General features: G+C 35.1%; 9 protein-coding genes across 9 annotated transcripts; 6 read left to right on the forward strand and 3 right to left on the reverse strand. All coding sequences in view use genetic code 12, as the record gives it.

The window, feature by feature from the left end:
• Positions 1-16: 16 nt before the first annotated feature.
• DEHA2C17358g (DEHA2C17358p) lies at positions 17-2908 on the forward strand (the record flags this gene model as incomplete). Its single annotated transcript, XM_458446.1, has 1 exon — positions 17-2908. One exon carries the CDS (start codon positions 17-19, stop codon positions 2906-2908), a length of 2892 nt encoding a protein of 963 aa, XP_458446.2.
• A 212-nt stretch (positions 2909-3120) lies between these two features.
• On the reverse strand, positions 3121-4197 carry DEHA2C17380g (DEHA2C17380p; the record flags this gene model as incomplete). Its single annotated transcript, XM_458447.1, has 1 exon — positions 3121-4197. The coding sequence occupies one exon, from the start codon at positions 4195-4197 to the stop codon at positions 3121-3123; it is 1077 nt and encodes a 358-aa protein (XP_458447.2).
• Positions 4198-4411: 214 nt separating this feature from the next.
• DEHA2C17402g (DEHA2C17402p) lies at positions 4412-4936 on the forward strand (the record flags this gene model as incomplete). Its single annotated transcript, XM_458448.1, has 1 exon — positions 4412-4936. One exon carries the CDS (start codon positions 4412-4414, stop codon positions 4934-4936), a length of 525 nt encoding a protein of 174 aa, XP_458448.2.
• Positions 4937-5142: 206 nt separating this feature from the next.
• DEHA2C17424g (DEHA2C17424p) lies at positions 5143-5823 on the forward strand (the record flags this gene model as incomplete). Its single annotated transcript, XM_458449.1, has 1 exon — positions 5143-5823. The coding sequence occupies one exon, from the start codon at positions 5143-5145 to the stop codon at positions 5821-5823; it is 681 nt and encodes a 226-aa protein (XP_458449.2).
• A 192-nt stretch (positions 5824-6015) lies between these two features.
• On the forward strand, positions 6016-6675 carry DEHA2C17446g (DEHA2C17446p; the record flags this gene model as incomplete). The annotated part of the gene is made up of 1 exon (XM_458450.1): positions 6016-6675. The coding sequence occupies one exon, from the start codon at positions 6016-6018 to the stop codon at positions 6673-6675; it is 660 nt and encodes a 219-aa protein (XP_458450.1).
• Positions 6676-6715: 40 nt separating this feature from the next.
• DEHA2C17468g (DEHA2C17468p) lies at positions 6716-9493 on the reverse strand (the record flags this gene model as incomplete). The annotated part of the gene is made up of 1 exon (XM_458451.1): positions 6716-9493. The coding sequence occupies one exon, from the start codon at positions 9491-9493 to the stop codon at positions 6716-6718; it is 2778 nt and encodes a 925-aa protein (XP_458451.2).
• A 155-nt stretch (positions 9494-9648) lies between these two features.
• Positions 9649-15732, reverse strand: DEHA2C17490g (DEHA2C17490p; the record flags this gene model as incomplete). The annotated part of the gene is made up of 1 exon (XM_458452.1): positions 9649-15732. One exon carries the CDS (start codon positions 15730-15732, stop codon positions 9649-9651), a length of 6084 nt encoding a protein of 2027 aa, XP_458452.2.
• A 260-nt stretch (positions 15733-15992) lies between these two features.
• On the forward strand, positions 15993-18020 carry DEHA2C17512g (DEHA2C17512p; the record flags this gene model as incomplete). Its single annotated transcript, XM_458453.2, has 2 exons — positions 15993-16047; positions 16120-18020. 2 exons carry the CDS (start codon positions 15993-15995, stop codon positions 18018-18020), a joined length of 1956 nt encoding a protein of 651 aa, XP_458453.2.
• A 254-nt stretch (positions 18021-18274) lies between these two features.
• Positions 18275-20590, forward strand: DEHA2C17534g (DEHA2C17534p; the record flags this gene model as incomplete). Its single annotated transcript, XM_458454.1, has 1 exon — positions 18275-20590. The coding sequence occupies one exon, from the start codon at positions 18275-18277 to the stop codon at positions 20588-20590; it is 2316 nt and encodes a 771-aa protein (XP_458454.1).
• Between the last annotated feature and the right edge of the window lie 40 nt (positions 20591-20630).

Raw genomic sequence — 20630 nt, forward strand, 5'->3', positions numbered from 1 at the left:
TTTTCAAGATTTGATAATGTCGGGCTCTTTTTGGAAATTTAGTAATGGACTTTCGTCATTGTCAAACATATCGACCCTTTTAGAAAATCATACAAATGATCAAGAATCAAATAATTCTTCGAATTCTCAGACATATGATTTATTATTGAAATTGATGGAAGAAAATGATTTGTTACAAGAATTGTTGTCCAATAATTCTATGTTATTAGAATTTTTGAGGGAGGACGAAGTTTTGAGCTTATTAGTTGATTTAGTTGTTGAAGAAGGAAACATTGACGATTCTTTAAGCACAGATGTGAGTAAATTGAAATTGTACACCAAGGAGTCTGATTCAAGAATCGAGGAGAAAGAAAATGGCAAGGATATACCTACAGGAAATAAGACAAATGACAAGAGGGACACTTTAGGCAAGAAGGCGCACGATATTGATAATGTCGAAGAAAAGAAACACGAAAAAGATGATGAAGACGTGAAACAGGATGATGAAGATGATGAAAACGAAGAAGGTGAAGATGATGACGACGAGGAAAATGCAGAAACCGACACCGAGACTGATGAAGACAGAGCAGTTCGTCATGCGACGTTAGCAGCGGAAATCTTGAGTGCTGATGTGTGGTCGTTGACAGACACTGTTATGGAATCCACTGAGAACTTGAATAAGTTATGGTCAGTTTTGGATTCAAAAAAGCCTCTTTCGATCAACTTGTCAACTTACTTCATGAAAATTATGGAGCATTTATTAGACATGAAATGTGACGAGATGATTACATATCTTATAGATAACCAACCTAATTTGGTAAAGAAATTTATAAATCACTTATCGAATCCACCTTTGATGGATTTCCTTCTTAAGTTAATCTCAACTGATAAACCTGATAACTCAACAGGAATTATTGATTTCTTGCAGAATCAAGATTTCATCACGCATTTAATTAATTCGCTCGATATTACTGGTGATGAGAACGCATCAGAGAATTATGACATTTTGTTAGTCAAACAGTCATCTGCAGCAGATTTTTTAAAGGCGTTAATTACCATTTCAGCTAATTCAACAACAGATAACTCAACTATTGGACCTAATGAATTGACACGAGAGTTAGTTTCGTATGACCAAATGGACCGTTTGTGTAAAATAATGTTAAAAGGTGGTTATGCCTTAGCTAATGGTGTCGGTATTATTATAGAAATAATCAGGAAAAACAATTCGGACTATGACATTTTGCCTGTTTTATATATTACTCTAGAAAGTCACCCTCCTACTGGTAGAGACCCGATCTACTTGGGTCACTTGCTTACGATATTTGGCAATAAAATTGAAGATTTCAATAAATTATTAATGAATGAAAACAGCAGCACAAATTCCATATTAAAAACTCCATTTGGTGAAATAAAACCGCTAGGATTTGAAAGGTTTAAGATTTGTGAATTGATAGCCGAATTATTGCACTGTTCAAATATGGCATTATTGAATGACAATAAGGGTTTTGACGTCGTTAAGGAGCGAGATATATTGAGGAATAAGATGAAAGAGTTTGATCCTGTTAGCTTCAAATACAACGAAGTTATTGTCTTGCCTAATGATGAAAGTGGTAATGACAATAAGACAGATAGTGAAAATAATAATGACGCGAAGAATTCTCGTCATAACAATGAAGATGATGATTTCGCTAATGATACAATAGATTCATTTAACTCTAAACTCAATCCTGATAATGACACCATGATTCAATATCAAAATCCAGATCAAGACGACGAAGAAGAACCTCATGCAAATGCAAATTTGTCAGAAGAACAAATAAGAGCAAACCCTGTTATTGGTGACTTCTTAAAAATATCGTTATATGATACACAGATTATTTCCAATATTTTATCAATGTTTTTTCAATTCCCATGGAATAATTTCTTGCATAATGTTGTTTTCGATATAGTGCAGCAAGTATTGAATGGTTCGATGGATATTGGATTTAATAAATTTCTTGCGATTGATTTATTTCATTATGGTGATATTACGAACAAAATTATTGAAGGTCAAAAGCTTTGCACTGATTTTGAAGATAACCACAATGGTTTGAGACTAGGCTTTATGGGGCACTTAACTTTGATCGCTGAGGAAGTGGTGAAATTCATTCAATTATACCCTACGCATACCTTGAGTGAATTAATTGACGCTAAGGTTGAAGATGAAATTTGGGAGGAATATGTTAGTCATGTATTATATGATACAAGAGAGAAGTATAACGCAATTTTAGGTGGTGGTGAAGAAGATGAAGAGGACGAGGATGCATCCAACACCTTTGATGAAGGTACTGGTGAAATAATTGAGCAAAATGATTTCAAACCAGGCTTACTTCTTGATCCAAAAACTGACCATGATATAATAGGAAGTGGTTTTGAAGAGAGTAGCAAAGACGATGGACATTATGAAGAGGATAAACACCATGAGAATGCAGATACAATAAAGTCAAATTCAAGTGACGAATCGTCTGAAGATGATGATGACCATTTCACAAACTACATGTCACAACAACTTACAAATACAGCGTCTACAGAAATCCTGTCTTCGGTCAAATCTCCGATCGACGAAGAGTCTTCTGAAAAGAAAAATTTACTCAAAAAAGTTCCAGGTGATATAAATATTCAACCCGACAATGATGAAATGGAAACAGATGAATATATTGACCCCAATGATGATGGTTTATCGTATAAGAAATCACACCCTCTATATGATGCCAAGGGATCATTACTCAGTGCGTCCAGTCGTGAAGATGATGAAATATCTAGTGAAGATTCTAGTTCCAGTTCGTCCGACAGCGATGATGAAATAATTCTTGATGATGATAACGAAAGTAAAGTTAATGAGAAGGGGACTAGCGGTAATAAATTATCTAGATCTGCAAGTAGAAGTTGATTATTTTCCTTTTTCTATTCATTTTGTATTTTATCTTTAATTTTGACTGACTATGGTTTAATGAATTTGTATTGATTTATGTTGCTGATATATATTATTATGACATGTATATATTATTATGACATTTTATGAGTTTTACGCACGGTAGTAAGATTTCCATCTGTCCTTCTCTCTATATATTTGATATTAAATATATTTTATTATTTTATTCTTTAGACGATCGCTGACTCTGAATTTGTTTTCCGTCCTTCTCTTTCTAGAGGAGGTAAATCGGCAATTGAAGAATCTACTTCATTCTCCATCGATATTCCTGATTCGTTGTGACTCTTAGTTGGAACACCGCCCATTAAACCCTTACTCATAGCCAACCCTGATGATCTCTCAATCATGCCGCCATCATAAAATTCATCGTCAATTGGATGCATTAAAACCGTATTATTCTTGGTTATAGTAATTGTAGAATTTGTTGGCACGCAAATCCAATCACCTCTCTCAAAGGTCAATGGTTCACTTGCAACAAAGATAACGTCTTGGGATCTATTCAACCTTTCCATTTTAAATAATCCTGGTTCATATTCAAAGAACTTAGATCCCGTACTGAAGTGAAGCGATGCCGCTTCGTCTGTTTTGGACGTAATATAACGACTTATCACGATCAGCTCTCCATCTGTAACCGCAAAATTCATTAATGATGGTTCATTAGTTGTGTGGGTTTGCCAATTCTTTATAAGTTCTATCGTTGTAAGTAATGCTTGTCTCAAGATTGTATGTGTGAAACTTGTTGAATTGTCAGAAGGATTATAGCCCATCTTTAACAAGGTATCCAAAAAGAGTGCAAAACAGCATTCGGAATCGGTTGATCCTTGGATATAAAGAAAAAATTGATCATCCAAGTGATTAATTAGCTTTTTCTTGATTAAGTTAAACGACAGAATACCCCCGTTATGCATAAACATTATCTTCCCGAATGAAAATGGATGACAGTTAGTTTCTGCCAATACCCCCTGCGTCGATGCCCTAACATGTCCAAACACCAAGTGTGACTCAGTACACATAGACAAGTTGTTCAAATTGACATTGTTCCATGCCGGCGTTATCGCCTTAAATATGCATGGTTGATTTTTCGGCGAATAGTACCCAACACCAAACCCATCTCCATTTATGGGGTTCCGCATATCAATCCTTAGTCTAGAATCAAAAGATTGGTTAATAATAGAATGTGCTGGTTTTGTTAATAAATCTGATAGTACCATGGGCTCACGGCCCTTATATATCATGAAACGACACATGTTTTCTTAGCCGCCAAATATACCTATTAGCCGTAAAATTGATATTTTTGATGTAGCGAAAATGTCGTCCAGATCATGATAGCAAGAATGACTTATAAACGACATTAGAGACATTAGAGTCACCCCCGGAAGCTGCAGGAAGACGATTCCGTAGTATAAAGACCTATTTATTTGCCTATATCTGGGGATATTTATAAAGCAATTATCAATTAATATGTCACTCTTCAGAAGCTTACAAAACTCTCCTGCTACAATCAGTATATTTCATAATAATAAAGTATCACTTTCCAATGAATTGTACCTGGTTTTGGATAAAGCGTACTATAAATTGAATGACGATAAGAACTATTTCCAGGTTGATCTCATGGCTAATAAAATGCCAACATATGACCAATTCCTTTTGATAACCAACAGCTGTTTGAAAGATAGAGCTAGTAAGCTGGCGTTGAGGAATTGCTATCCATTTATGTACGGTAAGAAATCTGGCGAGATCAACAATAAGATTACTGTTGAGTCGCCAATCCGTCCGAATAACGGCGATCCAAATGGATTAAACGTATTTAGCGAAGGTGAATATGCCATGATTTACGAATCGTTCAACAAATTGATTGAAACAAAGGAACCAGACGTTAATCCGTCTGACATATTCCAAGCACCATTGATTGTAGACTGGGACCAATGCTTAATTGCAGCAGATAAAGAAGGATTATCTAGCATTTTGAGTAAGTACGGGGGTTAATAGCGCTAGTAATAGCCGCAAAGACTAACCTTTATGTCAATCTTGTATATATATATATATTATATGTTTAATCTTATAAAGCGGCGTTTGAATGATTTTGAAATGTGAACGCTATTTTAGACATAATTGTAAATTCTCGCTTGTCTTTGATTGCGATCGGCTTTTCAACCACAATTTTTCAGTATTCATCCATTGGCTTTAATAAGATGCCTAATTCCGTGTTTGTGGACAAATACCTAGCACTTTACAATGTGATCTCGGCTTCGCTCTGGTGTGTCATTTTATTTCAGACTTTACGTGATGCGATTATTTTTTTGAATTATGATTCTGATATTACGTCTGCCGCAGAATGTGTTTACATTTCACACAGCTATATTGATTACCCTCATAAGACTCTTGTCTTGGTTCAAGCTTTCAATGCTGTTGTCGAGATTTCCAACACATTATTGGGGATTGTCAAATCTTCTATTCCGACTGTATTATTACAGTTTTTAGCCAGGTTATTGATCACTGTTGGCATAAGCTACTATATTCCCGGTTCTAAAGGAAATTTTCATTTTTTGAGCTATACATCTTTATCGTTAGCGTGGTCAGTAACAGAAGTTATCAGATATAGTTTTTTTTCGGCCAAATTAGTCAAGAACGACATTCCTTATAGCCTACTTTGGCTACGTTATTCTACGTTTTTCGTATTGTACCCAGCTGGCTTATTCAGTGAACTGTATGTGGTTTATTTGAGTTTGGACTCTGTACGTGGGTCCGGCTATTATTGGTTTCTAATTTTTGCTCTCACTATGTACATTCCAGGATTTGTCGTATTATATGGATATATGATTAAACAAAGAAAGAAAGTCTTGAATGTCAAAAATGCTAAAAAGTTACAATGAATTATCTATTATATACTTATTAATTGACTCTAATGACAATCTCATTTAATTAAATAGTAGCATTAGAATTATCTTATAGAAACATGATTTTGGGTTATAATCGGATAAAATCCTGTGGTATAAAACCGAGCGAATTTTCAGAATTTTGATTCTATTCTTTAATTAGTATTCAGTCAAAAGTTAAAACTTAAGATGTCATCTACCAAGCCTGAAGGCTTCAGCACTCCCCAAAAATGGTTAATTACATACAATTCTATTTCTGCTTCATTGTGGTCAATTGTATTTTTTAATACGGTTTTCTTGAGTTTGTCTTTGGGTCAACCTTACTTTTTTGATATGACAAACAAAATTACCACAATCATCCAATGTTTTGCTGTTGTGGAAATTTATAACTCGGCTACAGGAAATGTTAAGTCTCCATTGTTTACTACAGTAACCCAGGTGTTTTCGAGACTATTGATCGTCTTAGGGATTTGTCAATTGTTGCCTGAATCGCCTGCAAACGTTCATTGGTGTTTTATTACGTTATGTTTATCATGGTCAATTACTGAAATAATTAGATACTCTTATTATGCGTCTAATTTGCGTTCTCCTGATAAAGTACCATATTATTTGACGTGGGCTCGTTATTCATTATTTTATGTATTATATCCAACCGGTGTTATGTCTGAGATGTTTATGGTTTATTTGTCTCTTGATGAAGCTCAAAATGTTGTCGGTTATTTGTACTCGTGGTTTTTGAAAGCTATGCTAGTTACCTATTTGCCTGGTCTTTACATGTTATACACATACATGATCAAGCAAAGAAAGAAGGTTTTGGGAAAGCCAAAATCTTTGAAGAAAACTGAATAGACGTTGAGTATTTATTATTATATATCTATAACGAATATGTTTATCTTGTTGCCGCCAGCAGATTGATTTCGTCAATCCGTCCAATTAATTTTTCGGTATAATCAACAATCGTATCGCTTTCTAAAAATTCATGCACTTTAGGTTGCGCTGTAGAAGAATATCCCAAAATTGAACTTAAAGAAAACTTGTTCTTATTCTTCGTTTTTAATGCTGTATTTAATTTGTTTTGTTCAAAAACTACCCTTATTTTACTCCGAATGAAGACCAGGTCGTATTTCGTACATAACTTTGTCAAAATTTTTGTTACTAGATAATTCGAAACATACTGATACCATCTTACATTCCAACTTATTAACTTCATTAGATTGAGCAATATGAAATCTAATGTCAAATAGTCTTCTTCTAATGATCTAATAAATTCATCGTGTACTTCTTCTGATAGATTCAAAATCAACTTATGTGCATGCAACTTTAGCTCGTAATCATCATGCAATGCACTAATGTTAGAATCCAGAACTTCACTTAATATAAACTCGTCATATATCTCGAGTAGCTGCACAGTGCCAAAATAATCAAATCCTCCCAGAGCAGCTGTTCCCATAACACTTGTCATTAATGAACTTATAGACTCATTCAAATTGTATTTTACTGACCAGCCTAATAAACCTAACATTTCCCATTCAATAGCACTATGATGTTGCTCCTTGTCATGAGCAGTGATAAGCATTAAACTTTTTAAATCCTCATAAATGATCAAGAATAATTGATCTAACCAACCCTCACATACAACTTGAGTGTTCTCTTTGACGTTATTGTTAACGACGTATTCTGGTCTAGAGTTGTCAGATATCACATTCAGGCTTTTAAAAACTCTTTCTTTTATCCTGATAAGATCGTCCCAACCAACTAGAGCGATTAGAAATGACAATAGATCATAGCATCTACCCCAAGTAGATTTCCTATCAAAGTCCAAGATTGATGATGATGATGTACCAGCTGATTGTGCCGAGAGAATTATTTTCGCAGAGGATGGACCACATAGTCTGATAAGGTTTGGATCAACAGACGACAATTCACGAGCTGAACTATTCATAAGGGGCGATTGGTAAAACTGATTTCCATTTATAGGACGACGAAGGTGTGAATTGAATAAAAACAAATCGTTCCAAATCATTTGAATCGAACCTTCATCTACCAATGCATCATCTGGTACAGATTTCTTCAATAGAGAGACATATCTCGGATAATTAGAAGCATGCGATCTAGGCCTTGGGAAGTATGATTCAAACGTTTTCTCGGATATTACCTCTTCATTATAGTTAAGTCTGTTAATAAATGTTTCTATATATATATCCTTAACGCCTGCAACGCTGTCAGTATCCATATTTTTTAATTTCTGAGATAAAATTATGGGAATAGAATTCATCACTAGTAGAGCATTTGCATAATCTTTTACAAGAATATAGCATAATGCCAAATTATACCAAGTCTCAAAATCAAGTGGAAGTATTTCGATACAAATTTTCGCTATTTTCAAAGCAGTTTCATAATCCTTTTTCGATATTAGAAATTTAACTTGTTCTATTAGGACCAATGCCAGTTGAGTATTGTGAATGCTGATAGAATTAAGATGTTTATGTATCAACCTAATGTAATCTGTTTCCTTGTTCGAGCCACTTCGAACTTTAAGTATTTTCAAAATAACAATATCCCATTCTCCAACTTCCCCCATGCTAATATAGTATCTACGTCTTATTTCATCTATTGTAATATCACTCACTTCACCGCTGGTATCTAAATTGCAAATCCTTAGTAAGGAATCAACGATAGAATTTTTATATTGATTGGTCTTCTTATTAGACTCCCCACTATTACCTGTCCCTGTAATACTTCCAATAGCAGGATCTGTTTCAGTCATGTTACCTTTGTTCAAAAATTTAACTAATAGTTTTGCAGATTTAATTATGACTTGTTTTGAACTAGTTAAGTTCGCGTAGCTAACCAAACCAGTGATTTGCTTATCAGGATTATCAAGGTGATTGAATAATCGTATTATCTGAGAAACGGTCAACTCCTCCCAAAAAGTAGAAGATAAATTTTTTATCGTTTGCATACTGAATGAATATACTTTTCTATTTCTTGAATCTAAACTGTTCGGAATAATTTGGTAAGATTTTTCGATCTTAATTGATGCAGCCTTAGATGACCCAAACGTACGGATTTTAAACTTTGAACGTAAGTCAGCTTTACTGAATATATTGTAGGTACAGTATGTTACAACGATTTCCTTCTTACTATTAGTGGAAAAATCATTGTTAGCATCTTTCTTCCAAGTATATTCTTCATCCTTTTTCTCTAACCCAATTATATCACAGATATAATCTTCAATAGTAATTTCGCTTCTGTCGAAATTAATACCATTAGCATAATAATAAAACCCCACATATCCATCTTCATCCTTTGAGTATGATTCATCGTTTGCTTTCCACTTCTTAGATATGAAATCATTATTCAAAAATTGCGACGATCTAGATCCAAAATACTTACCCCAATGAATTAGATCTGGCGGTCCGTTACAAGTGTCCGAATTTATTGTCATCTGAGAATTCGATCTCATTCCGAGAGATTGTCCATAATATGGTTCTCTTATACACGGCGTAATTAAAGGACTATTACCTTTGTAATCTGAATCGCTTGTAGGCGAGATATACGAAGAGATGGAAGTCGACGAATTGTATGAGGACAAGAAGGGGGGCAAAGAAGATGTAGACAGTTTATTCTTTCTATGTCCTCTTTCGAAACCTTCGTTTGTTGCCATCGTGTCGCCTTTATTTACTTCTGTTCTTACACTATATGTATTAGTCTTCTGTCTAATCCGTCTATCATTTTATTCTCGAGTATACTATTATATTATATACAGGTTAATTGTTTACAGTTAAGTATATACCAAAATGTCTTTCAACTAAATAATATCTAAAGACCTTCCTGGAGCATCTTGTATTGTTCGAATTGTTCTATCAAATTCTTAAGATCATCCATGACATTAGATATGGGTTGAATTTGAGTAAAGTCAATATAACCTCCTTTGTCACCCAAGAGGCTCATTTGCTGTCTTAAATGCAATGTTGCTGCGCAATTTTCGATTCTAGTAACTATATGGTTCAAAAGCCCCATTAGATCACTTTCTTTAAATGAGGAATTAATCTTTTCAGAAATAAGATCAGACGAATTCATTTGGAATCCTTCATTAACGTGAACACCGCCATTGATGCACGAACAAATATTCTCTAATCTCAAAGATACCGTTCTTAAACCATAAATGCTATAAACCGGCAAGGTTCCAACAATTCTAGTGCTCGATTGTGAATCTTCAATGTGGAATAATCTCTTCTGGAATATCTCAAATCTTACCTCTAATTTTTTTGGGTAGACTAATGTAATCAATTCGGGAGTTTCTAAACCCTTTAACTTCTTTTCACCTAATTCAAAAAATGACCATTTGATTTCTTCAATGGAACGTATTTCTCTTTCGATTATTTCACCGCCACGAACGTTCCCTTGATAAGCATCATATAGCGTTGTCGCACCACTGGTAACGTCCTCGTGAATTTTATACAATGCCCTGATTTCAGCCAAAAAGTCTGAACTAACTGCAATTTGACCACCATCAGCGATAGCCATGATACGAGACGCACGATTAACCATAGGGCCGAAGTAGTCCATTCTTCGAGTAACATAATCAAGTTCACATACTGGTGAACCCCAATGAATACCCATACGTACAGATAATCCTCTGAAAATTACTTCACCCTTACTATCAGTAACTTCGCAACAATGATCGGTTTCCAATATTTCTGCAGGCCAATCTTGCTTTAATAACTGCTGTTGAACATTAAAACACCATAATAGTGCTGCTGTAGGCGATGGAAACGAAACCATAAACGCATCCCCTTCTGTTTTAACTTCATAACCCCCAACGATCCTTAGTTGACGACGCATAATAGCATTGTGAATTTTAATAGCAGATCTCATTGCAACAGGATATGAATCCCACAATAAAGTAGAATTTTTGATATCAGTGAATGCCAACGCTAATATACCTTCTGGTGGTTCTATTTCTTCTTCCAATCTTCTTAGCGTAGAGTCGCCCACTAAAAGTTGGGATCTATCCCTTCTTTTCTTTGCAAAGACATCATTTTCCTGTCCCAAATTATTATAAAAGGCTTTAGTTCCAAACTTCATTTTGTTGGATTTTTTCTCGCCTAAAGTAATAACAATTACGGCTATCTTATCAGTCGCACCATAACAGATAGCATAATCTCTTAATTTTTGAGCAGCAATCATAGGATCATTCTTCTCTTGTCTTAGAATATCAACTGCTATCTCAAACGTAATATAATTCCACAAGACCTTGGTAGCCATAATAATCATGTCATCCGCAGAAGTTAATTCAATTTCACTTATATCCGGTCCTGAATGTGTATGAGGTAAATAATTGAAGAACCCAACACCACGAGAAACTGCTAAATCACCATCTAATGCACCATCGCCGGAAACATAACCACCCGAGGCTCTAATTCTTTCGAATTCTGTTCTATTAGTAGGATCATGCTTGTTAGTTAATAAAATGTGATCGCCATTACTCATGGATAATAATGTCTCAACATCACCAATATTAGCAGTATAAAGCTTTTTTTCTTTGATATAAACAATAGACATGGCACAACCTGCTGCTGCATCATCACGGAGGTTTAAATCTGCAAATTCTGGACTAATCTGAGAACTAGGATTAAAGCAATTGTATTTTTTAGCAGATAATATACCGTTAATTTCTTTGTTCAAAGAAAGGAAAGTTCTTCGAATGGCATCTTGAATCCCCTCCTCATTTTTTAATTTGTTTAATTCATTAGTGAAGTTCGGAACGAAAAGAGACTTTACCAATGCTGATATCCGATGGGTGTGATTTGGTGATCCTGACTTTCCATCAATTGAGCATATTAAGACCTCATTTTCATTACCTCTAAATTTCTGTATGAAAATATCTCTGCTGGAAACATGGTCTCGCATACCCATTGTATCAGAAACCCCATAACCAATATTATCTAATTCCGATGCGGTAGTTCTTATGCGCATGTCTATCGTATGATCCGGAACTGATGTTGTTGTCAAAGTGACATCTATTAGACCAAGTACCTTCAAATTTTTCAAAACTAGTAAACTATCAAAATCTTCGCCTGTATCGGGGTTCTTCATGTGACTCTGTTTAATTTCAAATCTTTTGTTACCAGAAAAATTCAAGTATTTTAAATTTTTATTCCAATGCCAATTCCAATCATATGGCCAATTTGAAATATTATATTTTAATTGATTCGAGCCAACATCTAAATGCTGCAAATTAACTAATTTGCTCAATTCTGCAGGAAGAGAAACAAATTTGTTATTATTCAAATATAATAACTTCAAAGATTTAATATTGTCTAAGTCATCAGTAGGTAAACTAGTTAATTCATTTCCGGATAAATATAATTCAACCAACTTGGTCATTCTTCTAGCTGCACCTTCTGGAATTTCTAATAGATCATTATACGACAAATTTAAGGTCTTTAATTCAACTAAAAATGAAATTGAATCGAAACAATCATCATCTAATCTGTTATCAGCTAAAACTAAAACTAATAAGCTGTCTGCCAAAGAACCTGAAGAATTATTAAAATTTACTGATGATGTACTGCTTTCTTCATAAGGACCCCCTTCACTACTAACTTCTGCAATGGCATCAGTAGGTTCTATCGGGGTATTTGTACTGTCGCTTTCAATTACCGACTGAAATGAAGGCCGTCTCGAGTCCGATTCCAGGCTAAGGCCGCTTATAGGGCTTTGCCTAAAATTAGCCGTGGAAGAAATCCTTTTAGCCACAGACAATGGTGGCTGCGGTAAAGTGCTAAGCATATTAGACGACACATTTAAATAAGTTAAAGATTTAAGATCCCAAATGCCATTAGGCAACAACTGCAAGTTATTTGAGTGCAAATCCAAATATTGTAAGGATACTAATTTATCAATTGACGGTGGTAACACTTGTAAGTTATTACCGTAAGCCGATAAATACGCGAGTTTGGTTAAATTCCCAATCTCATTAGGTAAATTAATTAAATGGTTCTTATCCAAGACCAACTTTTCAATGCTCGAAATTTTATGCATAAATTCGGGAGGAATAGCAGTAATTTTAGCCTTCGATAAATCTAATACTGCTAAGTTCGGTAATAAAGTATCAAACGTTAGATCTGTAATGGGGTTTCTATCAAAATGAAGCAATCTCAAGCTTTCCATTTCATCATTAAATGTGGAAATGTTGTTCTTTGAAGCATAGACAACTTCTAAGTTAGGTAAAGAACCTAGCACATCAACATTTGTAAGCTTGTTATACCTTAAATCAAACCGTTTCAACGAGATTAACTTTGTGATATACAATGGCAATGTCTTACTCAATTTATTTGTAGACACATTTAACTTAATCAACTGAGTTAATTTTCCAATTGACTCTGGCAAATAAGATAAATCATTATAAGACAAGTCTAAATCTGCCAAATTATATAATTCACTAATTGCTTCGGGATAAGCTTCAAGATAATTTGATGACAAGTTCAAAGATACTAAATTCTGCAATTTTCCAAAAGATTTAGGTAACGTGGATAATTGATTCGAATTTAACTTCAAATGTGTTAAATTTCGCAAATGGCCTATTTTTGACGGTAAGTCGTCTAAAAAGTTCTTTTCCATGTTAAGATGCGTTAGTTGCTTAGCCTCTAAGAAATTTATAGGAAACTTTGAACACCCATTCCTAGAAAATATTATACTAGTCAAGTTAGTACAAGACTGAATAAAATCTAATGGAATATAAATAGATGGATTGTCTGATACATTCAATTTTTCAATTTCATAAGTATGCTGATGGAAAATGATAGGGATGTTTTTCAAATCTGAGTTAGAAATATTTACATCAACATAATCTTTAGAAAGCATGATTTCCTCTTCGTGAGTCAAATTCCTCAAATAAATGTTTTCCACCACAAATTTACAAATATAGGACAAGTCTTCTCTTCCAATAATCCTTAAATTATCGTTGTCAGAATATCCACTTAACATTAATAAGCCCATCTGAATCTTCAATGGTCTTTCAAATGGCTCTAATACCTTCACACAATTACCTATGTACACAGATATCTGGTAGTTTGTAGTTGATTCAAGAAAGAATTTCATTTGCACTATATTTAACAACTCTGCAGTTGTTGTTTCTAGCGGACACAAAATTGTAGTAAATGTGTTATCTTCCTTGAAAACTCTGACTATGTGATTTGGTCCCTTTGTAAGACTTTTAGAATCCGATTGAGTAGGAACTACGTGCGAAATGTTACTTGAGCCATACAAAACAGGCAAGTTCGATCTTGAGTTTTTAGGTGTCTCCGCGCGTACATCTGATTTTTTATTCTGTTTTCTTGGAGAGACTTGCTGTGCATTCTGTAGTTTATTAGTCGGCTTATCGTTTAACTGATTCATGGAATTACTTAAAGTCGAGGATGTATCCGCACTACTGATTCTATCATCCATTTTATCTTCATTATCTGAGTCAGATAGTGATCTATTATCGCCCTTTGCCGAACCTAAGGGACCATTCAACTTAACATCCCAACTATCAGGAGCTCTCCAACCCCCTCCGGATCGGTTCACATTCTGTCTCGTATTCACATTACCTGAGGGAACTGATGAAGCGACACTTGATGATGATCTTTGCATTAGAAGGTTTACATTATCAGAAGTTTGTTGTAGCGGCACTTTACTATTGGTATCAGTAAGATTGAACGTAAAAGAACGTGCAGCATCGATATCACTTAAAGGATTCTTATTCTCGTGAGTCGAAGACTGGTTTGGACTTTTCACGATGCCTTGCATTTCGTTTATATCCATATCTAGATCGAAAGAGGTTGGCATCTTTTTATCACCTCCCTTGTTATTATATCTTATTTCTGCGCTTGACGTCGAATGAGCCCTAGGCTGTTGGTTGGTTTCCTCAGGTTCATCGTTGTGAGAATGGTGATGGTGATGATGATCCAAAGATATCGAAGGAATTCTGAACTTATGTTTAGAAGAGTTCGAGCCAGCAGAGCTAACACTCTTTTTGTTGACCTGCGTCTGGCCTCCATTATTGCCAGACGAGTTCCGACGCTGCTGATCCCTTTCTTCAGGCATTTCGGGCTCTACTTCAATAGAATGTTGCGGTGCCAGCTCACCCGATTGCTGAGAACCTTCAGAATCTTTTCTGGATGAATAAATCAATTTCCCTAACAATGAGCTGCCCTTCTTCCTGAACCGGGGCTTTATTGGATGCGCTAAAGGCGGAATATTTGCTAGTCCTTTGGGACGCTTATTTGCGTGAAACCCCTTATAGTTGTCTTTAATATGGCTCTGTTCCGAACTAACAGCCAACTCTGAGTTGTTATTGCTTTGTGTTGGTGGTGTAGAAAGAGATACTATAGACGATCTTGGGCTATACATCGCTTCATTATTAAATCCCACAGAACTATTTCGTACCGGCATTTTTTGTTGCTGTTGCACCTGATTCCCTTGCTCTTGGCTTCCTTGCGCTTGGTTTCCTTGCACTTGGCTATGATGTCCCTGCAGCACTATTCTATCGTCATGTTCGCTGAATTTACTATTGAAAAAAATCTGTCCTTCGTTCCTATCATTCGAGCTCATGGATGATGACGACGAGGTAGGATATACCCCGTTTGATGACAGTTTCTTATCGAGCTTAGGTCTAGTATTGGCCCCATTTTCAGACCCAATAGCCGAGCTATTAGCGCCCGTTTGATTTGTCGTCGTATTCATTGCTGATCCTTCAAAATTATCAGTCATGGGAGAAGGTGGCTCTTGAAACTTATTACTATTCATTTCGTTTGTCTCTCGATTATTTGGATTATTCGTAGACATGTTATACTGACCAGCAGCAAAACTATTGAATATGTTGTTTTTTGATTTATCTCTTCTCAAAAAACTCATTTACCAACGAATAAATAACGATCTACAAAACAAGAATAGTATAATCTAATTCTCCTAATACGCCAAAAAGGATAGACGGGAGTTTGAACGAAAATTCAAATAAATTATATACAGTACAATGATATTTTTATACCCAATGTATACAATACGAAAATTTCATTGATTTATGTTCATAATCGTAACATTTTAATCGTATTCAATGGTTTCATTTATATATTATTCTTATGCAAACAGCGTAAACTTATTTATATACATATATAATGAGCTGGTCTTCGAGGTCTATAAATCACAAACTTAGTGATTTGTTAAGCAAGAGTGAGTATAAAAATTAGAGAGACTGGGCGGTCCAAGTGATTCAAAATGCATATTAACAAGTAGGAAACCTAGACCCGAGTCAGTTAGATACTGAAACAAGCATTGTTTTTGCGAGCATATTGAAAAACAATATTTTGGGAAAGGATAAACAGGAAAAGGTGAACTCGATCGTAATATTGGCTAAATTATTAGATGTGATCGAGAGTAGTAATACTATTTCAGAAGAGCTAGGAAAAATACTAGACCACGAGCTCATGGAAACGCTATTGGCAGTGATTTCTTTTAATATGTCGATCGAGACATATAAGGCTATTTTGAGGACTTGTATGATCATGGCTTCCGGGACATTATTCAGGTTTGTTAACGAAGTGATTGACGATTATTTACCGCTCTATGATTCCTTGACGGAGTGCATTGATAATATAGACATCATCACGGATAAGCTTCAGTTGCACGATAGCAAGATTAACTCCTATACCGTGAATTTTGTTGCGGATTTAATTGATACCGCATTAAACTTCGATTACGATGGGATAATCCCGATTGCCGAGAGACTTAAGCGAGTAGATTTTTTTCAAATAGTGGACAGAAAAATCCCTCCAGAGGATGAATTAATGGCAGACCTGGTAGTTCGGTTAAAAGTCACATACTATAAGTTGAACCAATTTTTGCAAGTAACGAGATTTAACCTATCTATCCAGTCTCACCAAATAATGTTAGACGATCTTTTGAGTTCGTTGGACGTGTCTTTAAACGAAGGTGGAACTGCAGCAACACCTCAAGAATATGTTGAAATGGGCTTTACTGAAACTCCTGCAGAATATGTTACAAATAATTTCTCTATTTTATCAGCAATGGAACTTGGCATAGTTTTAAGAAACCCTATTCACACATTTAAAAAGAAGTTCCATCAAGAACTAATGTTGAACGATAAAAAGACATTTCCATTAAGCATTTTTATAAATAAGGTTGTGGAAATGTGGATTAATATCTTCGAGGACATTGAGCAATACCCAAATATTCATTCACTAATTCTCAAATGGGAGAGAATGATTTACTATTCGATGACCAGTTGCTTGATATTTTGGCAAGATGCGGGGTGTCAATTAGATGCGGCCGATGATGTTGACAAGATTGTAGAATTACTAAAGCCAAATATTGAAAAATTAGAATACAAAAAAAGCGAATCGGTTGAAGAATGTTTAGTTTCTTCATCGGGTCTGATTGATAATTTGAGAGGAATACAAGTTCAAAAACTCAAGCGCCTGCACCAGCAGAAATGGAATAACAAATTCGCCCAATTCAACGAACATCTATCCAAAGAGGCGATGGATTTTCTTTGTGAACAAAGAGTTATTCAATTACTAAAGGGCTCGTGGGTCTATACTGAGAAATATGGTGAGTTTCTATTGAACCGTGAGAACCCGAAGCTGTCTCATAAGTATTACTTCATATTGCTTTCACCAAATAGAAAGGAGATTTATTACAAGAAATTCTCAGAAAAGCCAACTGTTAACCCGTCATTCGAACAAATGGAATCGCGTTCTATCAAGCTATCTGAAATTGCCAATTTCCGAAGCACAAAGCTTAATGAAAAACTGAATAACCAAGAAAAGAATAATAACAACGCAGTGTCAGTCAGAGGAACTATCTCCTACGAGAAACTTACCTTGGTTGACACAGATGATACTAAATTGCTTAGTTTTGTAACCGATACGGAAGTTAATAAGTACGTTTGGTTAGATGGCTTGAAAATGTTAAAGGGAATGGTTAACAAAGGTGATCTTTCAGCAGAAACCGAAAAACAATTGAATTCTTTGATTGATATTAGAAGGACTACACAGCTACTTAACCTTGAAGATAATGAAGTGGAAAACTACATTACCGATCATTTAGATAATAGTGATGCTGAAGACACCTATGATTTAAATGAATTATCAGAGGTCACAAAAGATACATATTTTTACAGGTAGTCTCAAGAAACCCCCCTCTTACAGGTGGTTGTAATGTCATTCAATTATACTTATAGATTTTATATAATATAATGTAATACACCATATATGTCTTATTTATTTCAGTATACATCTGCTATGCTGAAGATTAGCTGCAAATTGAATGGTTACGTAGCTCTGTCCATTTTGGTTCAATGAGATTTAATTTTTTATGCTCATCTCATTGAAGAAGAATTCAATAAGGTTAAAAGACAAGTTAATCATTCATTATTATCATGGCAAAGAAGAGCAATAAGAGTAATAAGTTATCTACTTTACAGAAGCCTTCACAGAAGGATTTTATCTTGACTATTGATAGTGATTCAGAGGGCGAGAATGAAATACCTGATTTAGAAGAAGAATCCGAAGTGGATCAAGAGTTGAAGGAAGAGGAAAAGCCAAAACCAAAGCCAAAGCCAAAGTCTAAAAAAAACAAGAAGAATAAAGATATCAACAATGATCAAGAAAAAACTGAAGAACAAGAAGAAATAAACCCTAATTTTACATTTTCGTTAGATGGATTTGAAACTAGTACAGCATTCGACGGATGGGATTTTAAAGTAGAATCCAACGGCGATGTAACAAAGAAGCCTATAAGCAAAGATGTTGATTTAGATGGTATCTTGAGAAGGAAAGGTGGTTTGGCGAACTTAGCTGGGTCTGACGTTAAGGTTGATGAGAAGAACGACGAAGTGGAGTCCGAAGAAGTCGAAGAAGTCGAAGAAGACGACGAAGACGAAGAGAACGAACAAGAAGGTGATGATGATGATGATGAATTAGCTCTAGATGGATTCGGAATGAGCGCTACGGAAGCATCTGCAAATGCTGACGATGATCAAGACGAACAAGAACCTGAAGATGACGACGAAGGAGTTGAAGCCGATATGGACGAGGAATACCCGGGTTCCGATCAAGAAGATGAAAAGCCTGTTGAAGATACTGCCGAAGATATGGCTGAATTTTATGCTGATGAAGAAGAAGCAACTACTGCTAAAAAACAACTCCATACTACCTTCCAAAGTTTACAATTATCACGTCCTGTTTTAAAGGGTTTGTCACAGTTGGGATATACTAAACCATCACCAATTCAATCCGCTTGTATTCCAATAGCTTTACTTGGTAAGGATATAGTTGCTGGTGCCGTTACAGGTTCTGGTAAGACTGCTGCATATATGATTCCAATAATTGAAAGATTGTTATATAAGCCTGCTAAAATTTCTTCAACCAGAGTTATTGTATTGGCTCCAACAAGAGAGTTGGCAATTCAAGTTTGTGATGTTGGTAAGAAAATAGGGCAATTTGTTAATAATTTGAACTTCGGATTAGCAGTAGGTGGTCTTAATTTAAGGCAACAAGAACAACAATTGAAAACCAGACCTGATATAGTCATCGCTACACCAGGTAGATTAATTGATCATATTAGAAATTCCCCATCATTTTCGATTGATTCCCTTGAAGTTTTGGTAATTGATGAAGCCGATCGTATGTTAGATGAAGGATTTCAAGCTGAATTAACAGAAATTTTATCCTTAATTCCAAGACATAAAAGACAGACATTATTGTATTCTGCTACAATGAATACAAAAATTCAAGATTTAATTCAATTATCTTTGCAGAAACCAGTGCGTGTGATGATCGATCCACCTAAATCTGCAGCCATTAAGTTAGTTCAAGAGTTTGTTCGTATTCGTAAGAGAGATCACTTAAAACCAGCATTATTATTCCAATTGATAAAAAGTGTTGATCCAAGTCAACAAAATCGTATCGTTGTTTTCGTTGCGAGAAAAGAATCTGCGCATAAATTAAGAATTATTCTAGGTCTTTTGGGTATGAGAGTGTCCGAATTGCATGGTTCTTTGACCCAAGAGCAGCGTCTTGCCAGTGTTAATGACTTCAAAAATTTAACTGTTCCAGTTTTGATTTGTACTGATTTGGCTGCAAGAGGTTTAGATATTCCAAAAATTGAAATTGTTATTAATTATGATATGCCAAAAACTCACGAAATTTATTTGCATAGAGTTGGTAGAACAGCAAGAGCTGGAAGAGAAGGTAAATCTATTACATTTGTGGGTGAATCTACGCAAGACAGAGCAATTGTTAAGGATGCGATTAAATCTATAAGTGAAGAACAAGCAAGGAACTCAAAACAAGGCAAAGCCGTTTCTCGTAATGTTGACTGGAAAGAGGTCGAAGAGTTGAATAAAATAGTTGAATCCAAAGCGACTGTAATTGAAGAAGTGTTAGACGAAGAAAAGCAAGCAAAGGAAATGTTACATGCAGAAATGGAATTATCTAAGGCCACTAATATGATCAAACATGAAAAGGAAATTCAATCACGTCCAAGGCGTACATGGTTCGAATCCGAAAAGGATAAGAAGCATCAAACCGAGGTTATGCAACAATTAACGAAGCACGGTAAGAAAGTTAATTCCCATAAGAGGAAGGCAATTGAAGTCAAGAAAGAAAATTCTTCGAGATCTTATAAGAAGACTAAACAAGATAGGATGAGTGTACAGAAAAAGCCAAAATCAAATGGTAAAAATAAGAAATAATAACATTTATATATGTATATAGTTCAATATAGATATAAAA

The sequence above is a fragment of the Debaryomyces hansenii genome (genome assembly GCF_000006445.2).
Source record: "Debaryomyces hansenii CBS767 chromosome C complete sequence".
NCBI classification, from domain to species: domain Eukaryota; kingdom Fungi; phylum Ascomycota; class Pichiomycetes; order Serinales; family Debaryomycetaceae; genus Debaryomyces; species Debaryomyces hansenii.